At 47.9% G+C, this 11,222-nt stretch overlaps 1 protein-coding gene across 1 annotated transcript; it reads right to left on the reverse strand.

Annotated features, from left to right (window-relative positions):
• Positions 1-3,953: 3,953 nt before the first annotated feature.
• On the reverse strand, positions 3,954-7,867 carry BSX (brain specific homeobox). Its single transcript, XM_037504294.1, has 3 exons — positions 7,437-7,867; positions 5,261-5,457; positions 3,954-4,262 (listed from the first exon to the last, which is right to left on the reverse strand). The coding sequence occupies exons 1-3, from the start codon at positions 7,696-7,698 to the stop codon at positions 4,023-4,025; spliced, it is 699 nt and encodes a 232-aa protein (XP_037360191.1). The 5' UTR covers positions 7,699-7,867; the 3' UTR covers positions 3,954-4,022.
• Between the last annotated feature and the right edge of the window lie 3,355 nt (positions 7,868-11,222).

An 11,222-nucleotide genomic window follows, 5' to 3' on the forward strand; every position in this document is an offset into this window, starting at 1 on the left:
TAATAAGTTAAATCTTATAATTTCCTTAAAAAAGACAGAGTACTAGAATCTTACAAGTCAGAAAAAAAAAAACACACACACACACACACACAATAGAGAGCCAACCCAACCACCCACTAGGGGAGAAATCCAGAATAGATTATCCCAAATATTTTGCTTTCCAGTTTCTGCTGAAACTTTTCTAGTGTAAGGTGCTTAGTGCTGTGTGCATTGATCCTGTTCTATTGACGAACCTAGCCTGCAGAAGGTATATTCAAATGTTCCAAAATTGACTTCCCTAAAACCACTCATTGGTTCTCATTATGCTTTTTATCATGTCGGAATGGATATACCTCTTGATTCTTAGCAATCCTATAACCTTTCAGATACAAATACCATAGCTCATCTTTTCCCCCCACCCCTTCCCAAACTTTGCTTCTCCAAGCTATAAAGCTCCCATTCCTTTGTTTTCCACACCTTTACTATCCAGGTTCCTAGACATTGGGTGATTTTAGCTTGCTGACATCCTCTTTAAGATATTATACCAAAAATATAACAAACATTTCAATTAATACATTATTTTTGCACATATATCAAGCCCAGTTCCAGAAAACCAGGGAGTCGGTATACTTCAGCTAAATAGGTTATTGCACAATTTTCTTAGTACCAGAAAGCATTCTGCTTGCCTTCATATCTCTGTATCTAGATATCAGACATCAACCAGAGCCAGTCTTCTCTCTTGCACAGTGGTGTCAAGGATTCCAATTAGTCATTTCTTAGTGCCTTTATCAGCTAATACCAGGCTGGATGGCATGCTGTCCATTTCTTACGTTCTTAGATCCTATGAGCAGAAATATCACCAAGAGTTCCACTCTGACAATCTGAGCAGCTCATCCAAAATAACATTAGGATCAAATACAGAAAAATTTCTTCACTACATTTTGAGTTATATGTATGATGACTTGCCCAATTGACTATTTTAAGATGTTTTTACCTCTTCAGAATCAGACCTATGTATGTCTTGCTTTAATATATCATAATGAACGTGGTTTTGTCAGATCTTCACCAAGTGGAACTGAGTTGAGGCAAAAGCCTGGGTAATTCAGACAAAGTATCTTTTCAGCCTATGGAGTCTTTGATCAGAATTGAAGGCCAAAAACAAAAAGTGCTATCATGTTACATTAAGTTGAAGCTAAATTGTGTCTATCCTCCACTGTCAACACTAACCCCCTTGTATAAAAAAAGGAAAGGAAAACTAAGAGAACTTTGCTACTGAACTGTTTGCTACCAATTTCAGGGAATACTGTCTGAAAGAAAATCATGGCACAGAGTGGCGGCTGCCACAGGCCTGAGCTCTTCCCTGCCCACCTAATGTAGCCCAAAAGAAGGAACCACCACAGAGGACCAGGGTAAGACAATTGAGCACCTTCCCATGTTTAATGCTTGTGAATAGAAGACAATCATTCTGAGGACTGCAGGACTCATCAATCAAGCAATCATGCTAATGGTGTTCACAAGTTACCTGCATTTTCAAGACAAAAGGTCATGAAATACACCTAACCTGTTCATCATAAACCTCTAACAAGCTCTAGCATCTCCTTGTGAACGCAGAAGAAAGTGAATGTCTGGTGCTTTTAAGTTTGTGCTAACATCTCACTTAATGTTTAAAAACTTCCCCCCAAAACACAGTACTCACTTTAAAGATTCTCAAATCTTTTAGAGTAGCTGTTCTTCCTGGGATTGGAAGAATTTGAGATTTTTTTTTCCCCTTGTATAAAAATATCCACCTTCCCTTTCAGGTTTCCAGAAAGATTCTTATTCCTAATCACTTATTTTCTATAATCAAGTAAAACATTTGCCCAAAACTCCTGCCTTAAAACGCTGCTGTCATTTCCTAAACTGGGGGAAGAGAGACTAGATTTGTTTTTAATGGCACATCTACACCATCTAAGTTAATGAGAGATTCATATAGTGGTAAAGACAAAATGCCAATAATGCTTCGTTTCCAGAAGAAAAAAAATGTATTGGGCAAAGAAATGAACAAGGAGTTAGAAGTTTGGGTCCTACTCTGATTCTGAGCTAGTTCTGATTTTCATCAGGAATTCCTTCCATCTTGCCAAGCCTCAATTTCCCCATCTATGAAGGGTAAAATGAATCCTTGTTATCTGTGCCTCACAAGATGGTTGACTGATAAAGAGCACTTCGGAAAATCCAAACAGCTATACAATGCTTGTGTTTTTAAAGCAAGAGCTTTGCCTCCTAAATGGTGCAGATTAGACAAAGGTCTCACTCTGGCATTCATCTTTGCTTAAATTAATTCCCCCAACTCTTCCGTGGGAAAAAAAAAAATGTTCTGCTACATTCATAGAATCATAGAACTCGGACCTAGAAGGATCTTTAGGATTTATACCATTATAGAAATAAGGAACCAAAAGAGTAAATATAATGAAGCTCACACTGTGTTCTCTTAGTTACTTCACATCATTAGAAATACCTAGGACCGGACTCCACGGAGCCAAGTTCACCCTCCTCCAGTCTTCCTGGCCTCACTTACGAAAATATACACCCGAGTTACAGGAAGTCGGAAACTTGAGGATGAGGATGGCCTCTGGCAAGCTGCTATATTTGGAAAGTGTACTACTAGGTATGTAGTGTCGTCACAATTCGTTAGCATAATTTCAAACTGCAAATATCAAGAGATCGCCATACCTTTAGCATTTGAGTAAATAAAAGAAAGAAAACATTTGCGGGGACATTCCCATGGAGGTGGAACTCAACACTATTTTAAACGTTTAAAAACCGAAAAACCAGGGAGGGAGGTGGGATCTGTCAAGGAAAGGTCCTTAGCCCTGTTGACTCCCACCGAGAACAGGAAACTGCTGGGGGCGTGCGTAGGAGGACGCGGTAACAAACGATTCCCGGAAACTCGAGTTCGTTCCCAGTTTTGCCCGGAGAGCCCTTTATTTTCTGAGTCTGCAAACCTAGGAATAGAATAGACCTCCCGGGGGAAGGGAGGAGTTACGCGCAGGGTCAAACTCCAGATGCACCTCAACAATCCCCAAACAGGTGCACGCCGGGAAAGGGATGCGATTCCCCTTTAGCCACAAACTGGCTCAAACTCCATATTCTTTAAAATGCAAACAAGAAGGAGCATTTCCACACACAGCCCGAGAAACACTTTAAACATATCTGTGACTCTTGGGACTTGGAAGAGTTGTGAGACGGGCGGGCGACGAGGTCGGCGAGTAGAAACTGCTGGGCGCATTTTCTCTGCCCGGACCTCCGGCGGCGCGGGCGCTGCTCAGTATGGGGGCGAGGATGGGGGTTAAGAACGCGGGTATTTGCGGGGGCCACCGCTCAGGAAGGATTCTAGGGTGTGGAACTGAGAATCCTTGAAGGGGAAAGCGACCAGACAGGATGGAAGCGCTGCCCTGAGGAGGGACGGGAGTCGCCTTAGTATTTGAGGTGGGGGTGCAGGGGATCCCAGTGGGAGGTGAAGGACTAGCAGCGCGAGTCTGTCCCGGAGTGGACGTTCGAAGGATCAGATTGTGGCTCTACCTGGATCCCCGCAGAGCGGGAGGCCCAGACGCCCCTTACCTGCAGCCAATCGATCAGCCCAAGGAAAGGCAAAGGGTCCGGGTGGAGAGGCCGCGAAACCTGGACAACGGAGCTGGGGGCAGGTGGTTGAGAAGAGAGGGCCGAGGGGGTCTGCGATCCGGGCGGAGAAAACGTCTCCCACAGAATGAGAAAGCCGAGGGCCCTTGTTCCAGTGGCGCGCTTAGGCGCAGGAATGCACTAACCCAGGCGCACGTCGCCGCGGACAGATAATAAGGCGGGCGGGAGCTGGGGGAGGGCGGGAGCCGAGCCACGGGCCGCGCACGTTCCGCACGGGTTGGAGGGCTCACAGGTGGATTTTGTTTTGTCTTCCAGGAGCTGATCTCCCAGGCCCGCCCGGGCCCCGGGCCCCGGGCCCCAGTTTTCCAGTGCGGGAAGGAACCGCGCCCCGCCCGCGGTCTCCTACCCACCCTCCCCAGCCCCAGGACTCAGAGCACGTGCGACCCCGAGGCGAGCTCCGCCTCGTCCCCAATGTCCACCTCGTCCTCGGGCTCCGTGAGCACGAAGGGGCCGGCAGGCAAGCCCAGCCGAGCCTCCGCGGGCGCGGCCTCTGGACCGCGGGGGCTACCCTCAGGGCTCTCGGACCCATCCGGCCCTTTGGGCTCATCTTGGCTTTTTCTCAGCTGCTTTTTATGCTTCATCCGTCGGTTCTGGAACCACGTTTTCACCTAATTTCAAGGAGAAAAAAGATGAAACAACGTCATTCCTCGTACCCAGTTACTGATAAGAGCTGAGGGTGTGCCGGGGGTTGGGGAATAGACCGTATTCCATTGACAAGTTATCAAAATCAGTGCTGACAAGTCACCTGACAAGTCACCCACCGTCTTAGGTCGAGTGAGAATCAAACAAACTGAAGTTCCCAGAGGGAAGTAACTGTCCCGAAATAACGATGAGGGTCAAAATTTTGTGTTTGGTAAACACTAATACTCTTATGAATTAGAATTAGTGGAGTGCTGCTTGGATGAGTCTCCTTTACATTTAATTTACATTCCTCTGGGTGTGAAACCTAAACACCTGCTCCAGCAAGGCTCCAAACTTGCTCATTCTCCTCGGAGAGAATCACGGGGCCTGGCAGGGCTAGTGATTCCACAGTAAATTGGGTTTCCAGGTGTAGCGAGAAGATAAGAGCGCCTGAAGGAAGGAGTTTTGAGGTTGCAGGTGAATAGTATCTGGAAGAAGATGAAAACAGTTCTTCCATCCGGGACAGGGAAATAGGAGGCTAAAATTACAGCAGAGGGGAGGAGATAGGACTTGTGACTGTGAGAGAGACTGAAATAGGAAGGGGGAAATCCCCTTGCGTGGGTTTCTCATAAGGAGCCCACCTAACCTCTTGTCATTTTACGCCTGACCCGGGTTGCTGCCCTGATTCCGAGAGGAGGGAGGGAGGCACACATGTGATTGTTCTCAAACAGAGCGACTAGCCCCCAGAATAACCCGAGGGGGGTTTTCCTTGGTGTCCAGCCGGCTGGAGAGATTTGGCTTCAGTAAGTCTGACCTGAGGTTGGAGGTGCTGGTGCTTTTACTAAGGCTCTTCGGAGAATCCTGGAATAAAGGCGAGCAGGATCATTCCCACTCAAGAACGCTGCAGTGGGTCCTGAAGGTGTTAGGAGCTGAGCGGGAGAGAAAAGCAAAGCCAAAGCAAGGCCTCCCTCTCCCTCCTGCCCACCTGCGTCTCAGACAGGCTGAGAGCTGTAGCGAGCTCCACCCGCTCCGGCGTGGACAAGTAGCGCTGGATCTCGAATCTTTTCTCCAGACCAGAGAGTTGGGAGTCGGAAAAAACCGTGCGAGCTTTGCGGCGGCGGCAGTGCTTCCCCGGCAACTCCGTGTGCTGGGGGTGCGGGAACAGGGCTGGGACTGGCACCCCTGCAGAGAGAGCAGCCAAGGGGGCAGAGCCCAGTCACTCCCGAGCAACCTTCACCTCACTCCCCACCCCTAGTCCCTAGCACCTCTCACTTCTTGCTTCCCTCAACTCCCTTCCTCCAGCCCAAAGCTTCCCAAAACCTAATCCCAGGAATTCGAGGGGGGAGGGCGGAGATCGCCAGAATAGCGCTTGGAGATCATTATCGGGAAGGCCACCTAGAAATACAAACAATGAACAGTAAGTAAAATGGAAACATAAAATTATAAAATAGAGCCAGAGGCCGTAAAAATGTCATCTTGGAAAGACCTCCCATAGCGTCTGCTTGCGTCCAGTCCTCTACTGCGCCCCTGGAAGTTTTCTTGCGAACATCCCTCGGTCCAGCAGTTGTCCCCCCAACATATACCCCCATCCTTTCAACCCTTGACGACACTGCGTGAATATGACCTTGCCTCCCAATCTCACTAGAAACACCTCTTTTCAGAGCCCTCGCATTTTCCCGCCTGCAGCCAAAGGGAACAGATCAAAAAAAAACTCTTATCCAAAAAGGCTCCGAGCAAGAATCCTGGAACAATTCTCGCCTCGCGCGTTTTTTAATCAGTTTTGGGGTTGCCTTGAGACCCAACTTTCTGTTCCTCATTATTTTCCTCTGACTGCAAACAAAAGAATTGAGGAGCTCCCACTCTCCTCATGTTTCTCCTTCCCTAGGAGAGACTTATGTCTTTCATGATACTCTCCAGCTTCCGCTGTGTCAGAGACTCACCAAGCAGACAAGCTGCCACAGACATCAATACCGGCGAATCCCAGAAAAACAAAAACATCAAACTAGCAGTTTGGGTATCATGGGCTTGGGCACCGCTCTGTGGGGGAACATGTGTGCAGCCCAGAAGAAACTGTTGCTAGCCAGGCAGTGAAGCTAATGCCCAGATATAGACATCAAAGACTAGACTTTCTTACCTTACCTGTTCAATCCAGTGTCCCAGAATCTGGGGTTGACTACCTCACACAATTTTAGCTTTTGCCCTGCAATCCAGTGCCCATATTTCACAAACTGCCACATGTTTCTCCACAGTCCCAAACCCACCAGAGTTGTTTGTCCTGATGCACGCTCTGCATCTGGACTCAAGGAACTAGTCCATTCTGGATGGCATGAAAAACGCCAAAACATAAAAAATAAGCCTGACTGTGACCTTTCAGAGAGTGGCAGAAAAAATTCAGGTATTTTCCATGTCTCCCTGTTCCAACCTGACTTTGCTGATTCCAGCTCCTCGCCACGCCTGGAAAATCAAAATACTCTGACAGTGTTCCAACCTCACAGGCAACTGGGGCAGAGGAGAGCAGTGGAGTCCAAGATTGTGAGTTAAATGCTAGATATTGGGAGTAAAGAGAGTTAAAGAGGGCTGTGTCGTCCCTCTCCTTTTTTCCTTACCCCTTCTCTCTTATGCAGTCCAGCCCAAATCTTCAGTCTTCAGAGCATCCCAAACCATGATTAACTTCTATACCCACAGAGTATGAATACTCAGCGCCCAGGAGGAGAGAGCTGGCCCCACTGGAGCATTTCAAACTCCTGAGTTGGAAAGTTGTGTTCCAGTCTATGCATGCATTGGGATGGTATGGGGTCTCTCTCAGAGCAAGGAGAAGCTGGATAATCTCAACTGTGAGAGAGACCAAAGTGGCCAGGAAGAGGGAGACTAAATACTGCCTATCAAGAATACCGTGAAAACCTCCAGCCCCCTCCTGGTTAGGCACATTCCCAATATAAGAAATACCGAGTGACCATGAATTATCCCTGAGGGTTGGCATGCCTGGAGGGAGTTTCACATGTTCTCAACTACATCCCCTACCTTCCTTAGTCTCTTAGAAAAGGAGGCCACCAAGCCAGGTGGAGCCAGCTCTGCTTATCCAAGGCTCCACCACAGGCTCAGGGACGGTCCTGGAAGACCTAGTCTCTCATTCCCCATTCCTTAAGGTCCCTCTTACTTACCTGAAGTGGTGAGGAAATAAGGGTGATGGTGGTCTCCCTTATGCAGAGGATGATGGGGGTGAGGAGCCAGGAGAGTGGGTGTGGGCATGAGGGGGTAGCCATAGTCTAGCAGAGGCACCCGGGATGCCAGAGAGCTGGCAAAATGATCTGGAGCCACCTCTCTTAGCGGCTTAGGCTTGTGCAACAGGATGTCCTCGATGAAGAAGGATGTGGGCCGCTGAGAAGAAGCAGGGTGTAGAGGGGAGGTGAAGTTGAGATTCATCTTGAGCCGAGCGCCTGCCCCAGGGCGAGGGCCGGGGACGAAGTATTGGAAGCAGGCAGCGTCTCAGCTAGCCTAGTCGACAGTCAACAACCACCACCCTCCGAGGCTCGGATCCCCGCTGCTCTCTGCTCGGCCAGGGCTACCCCGGGCGCAGGAGAGGCGAGAACACCAGCTCCAGGGTAGGTTGGGTTTACGTGTAAGAGAATTGGCAGCTTGGAGAGGGGAGTCTGGAGAGCCAATGGCAAGGCTGCCAGCGTCAGAGGGGAGGGTGCGGTGGACACGGGGCGGGGCGGGGAGCTGTCTGCGGTGCTGAATACGACCGGCCAGGCCGAGGAATTGCGGAGCAGACCAGTTCCTTGTTCCTACCAGATTTCTTGTCCTCAATTTCTGCTCCGCCTCTACAGGAGCTGCTTTGCTCCCAGGCCACTTAAAAGTAAACTGTCTCTGTCATCCGACAAACTCCTCTTTAGAGAGAAGAAAGCATTTAGAGGACCCCAAAACAATAAGGACAAGGCAGTTATTCAGGCATCTGGGTTTTAAAACTTTAGAGAAATGATAGCAAACTGAGAAGGGGAGGTGCGTGGAGAAAGAGTTCAAATCTGCCAGAGCTAACTTAAATTGATGAATGAGGGATGACTGGGTCGTTGAGATAAAGTATTTGATAATGATCATAATATTCTTTACCTCAATTATACTGGGGGAGAGGGGTATGAGGAAAGTTATATCTATATCAGCCAAGTAATTTGGTTATTTTCAGAGCTACTTTTTAATACCAGCCTCCACTTCCTATCAAATTTTCATTACTTCTTTCTCATTCCACTCACATAGTGTGCTATTTGTGCTATACTAGCCCTTTCAACCCTGGTCCCCCAAAATAATTGTGCTAGGTTTTTGTTTCCCATTCCTTTTCTCAGTCCCTTTTCATTTCTCTCAAACCCCCCCCCATCTTTTGGGTTTTTTTATGTTTGTCTTTTTCTAATCTGTCACATTTATTCCCCTGGAGAAAATTTGCTAAAATTAAGGTGATCATCTACAGCACAGCAGGGGTAATTTCAGCTCGCATCTCCGAAAATTGCTCTAATTATTGATGTTAAACTCAGGGAAATTAAAAGAAGCCACTTCTCTTCCATCTCCCCATTTTTAAGCTCTAATTTGTTGAAATCTAGTCGTCATCACAATTCCAATCACTACAGCTAATAGTAAAAGTGTCTTAATAGAGACTGAGTCCTCACAACCCATGCTATTAGATAATTAGGGGAGATGTTAGAAAGCCAAGTGCTAATCCTTAGGCGCGCTGGTAGGATTTCCATCTGATCTAGCAGGTAGAACAAATTAATTACCAGAATCAATTAGGCCCCAAACTACAGTGCTCCAGGAAGTGAGAGCATCGTATTCCATACGGATGAACTGCTAAATAGTAAATAGATGAGGAGAGTGAGAGGAAGGACGAAGAAAGAAGAAAATAACTTTAAAATATGATCTTGGAGAGGAGGCATTTAAAGGAAATCAAGATACTTCGACCTGGAGTCTAGCATGTGATTTTTTAACGTTTGTAATGGTAAAAACTGAAGACCCAAGGGCAGGTGGGTCTGAGAGGGAAATAGATTCCCAGGAGTCCTTCCTTAATCCTTAGCGCTGACTCCACCATCTCTCACAGGGCTAGAGGGAGCAGAAGACTCATGAAACGGTGTTGGAAGTGACGGTCCTCACCTAACTTGTGAGTCTAGAGCTTCAAGTCCACAGCGAAAACTCAAGAGAATCCAGCAAGTGTGAGAACAGCTATCCTATCTAACAAAGACCCTAAAAGCTGAGTAGCAACTGGGGGTGGGGGCGGAGTATACAGACCCCGTCCTCAGTAAAGAACCTGACTCTGCCAGTATGAGCCCTACACACCAGCCCTACACGCACATCTGTACCCACCCTGGGGGGTCGGGTTTCACCTTCATTCTAGGGCGGGGACTAACTTCTGCCTCAATAACTGAAAGGAAGAGACTATTGAATAGCCCTTTGGGAGCAGAGGCAGTAAAAAGTGTCTGTGGGTGATAGTTACCCCTGAGCCACAGCACTGCAGATTCTTACTAAGAACTTAACCTTAGACTTTGCCCAACGTGTTCGTGGCATCGGAGGAGGGACGGGAAGAGGTAGGCTGCCAGCTCCATCCTTAGCCTCCTTTTCATTTACTATACCCCGGACTCAGCTGCTCTCCCCTCAGCCTGAGGCTCTGTCCCCAGGCCCTGCCCCGTGGCCGGGAAGTTGAGGGTGGGGGTCAGAGGGACTCCTTTGGTTTCCCTTTTTCCAGTTTTGCTAGATCACATTGGGATTCACCTTGCCTGCCCGAAAGCCGAAAGACTTGAAGTCATTTCACATGGGAATCCAGCAATGTAGCCTTTCCCAGGCCCCGGTAGGAACCTAAGATACTGAGGGAGGAGACTGGAAAGCTGTGAGACCCGGCAGGAGCTTGAGGACTGCTGGCGTTTTCCTTTTCCTTTCCCTTCTGTCCTTTTCAGCTACCCTGGGAAACAATGCTTTGTGGCTGAGAGGGTACGACTGGCCGCTGGCACCAAAGCCGGCCCCTGGGGGCGCTGGGGCGAGAACTGGGGCTCTCTCGAGCGGAGGACAAGACCGGGATACCGGGCTCGCCACCTTTTCAGTGGAGACCCGGTTCTTCCAGGGTGTTCAGATAAATCACTGCCCGAGTTTGTCGCGGAGGGGCCGTGGGACCTGAGTCCAATACCCACATGGGCAGGCTGTGAAAACAGGTCTTGTCCCGGAAAGTTCCTGTCTGGTCCCTGTCTCACTTTTCTCTTAGAGTTAGGGCGCAGGCCCTCCAGGAAATCGCGAGGTCCAAAAAGCTAGGAAGTTTCTCTCTGCTGGTGGGGCTCCAGAGCAGGAAACCACCCCCCCCCATTCACCCCGCAATGCTGTGGTTACAGATGCAAATCCCTATTTCCGCTAGGGGCACTGGACTGACCCATCTTTTGGCTGAGGTTGGGGGAAGTCCCCACCCCACCACCACTCCCTCCCGCTCCAAGATGTTCAGACCCCTTTGGAAATTCACTTCTAATTTGTCCTGTGGTAGAAGGAAGAGGGAGGCATTCCAGAGCCCGCAAACCTTTTTTCCCCCTCTCCTGCTCCCACCAAGCCTCAGATCAGTCTAGGTAACAGGTAAATGTTATCTTTTTAGATAGCTTGGAAACAACTCTCCCCATCAAAGAGGAGAGGTTTCTTCTCCTGGATTATTTCTAAAGCCTAGACCCGTGCTATCTATTAAATAATAATGCCAGCCACATAGGTGATTAAATAGATGAGACGAAATAGATGAGATATTAATGTATTTCATTTAACACAATATATCAAGAAATTATTATTCAACATGTATTCAACATAAATATGAATAAGATTTTTTTTGCATTTTTCTATACTAAATCTTCAAAAGTCAATATATAGTTTACACTTACTGCACATTTCAACTCAGATTAACCATATTTCAGACATTCAATAACTGCATATGGCTGTCTACACAT

Source organism: Talpa occidentalis, unplaced genomic scaffold (genome assembly GCF_014898055.3).
Source record: "Talpa occidentalis isolate TD23 unplaced genomic scaffold, MPIMG_talOcc4v2.1 talOcc4.12, whole genome shotgun sequence".
NCBI lineage: Eukaryota > Metazoa > Chordata > Mammalia > Eulipotyphla > Talpidae > Talpa > Talpa occidentalis.

Bases quoted from the DNA above. Each gene is read 5' to 3' on its own strand.
- BSX (XM_037504294.1), bottom strand. From the start codon at position 7,698: ATGAATCTCAACTTCACCTCCCCTCTACACCCTGCTTCTTCTCAGCGG. The intron at 5,458-7,436 runs GTAAGTAAGAGG...CTCTCTCTGCAG, and splicing joins TTATTTCCTCACCACTTCAG to GGGTGCCAGTCCCAGCCCTG. The intron at 4,263-5,260 runs GTGGGCAGGAGG...CCTTGAAATTAG, and splicing joins TCAGCCTGTCTGAGACGCAG to GTGAAAACGTGGTTCCAGAA.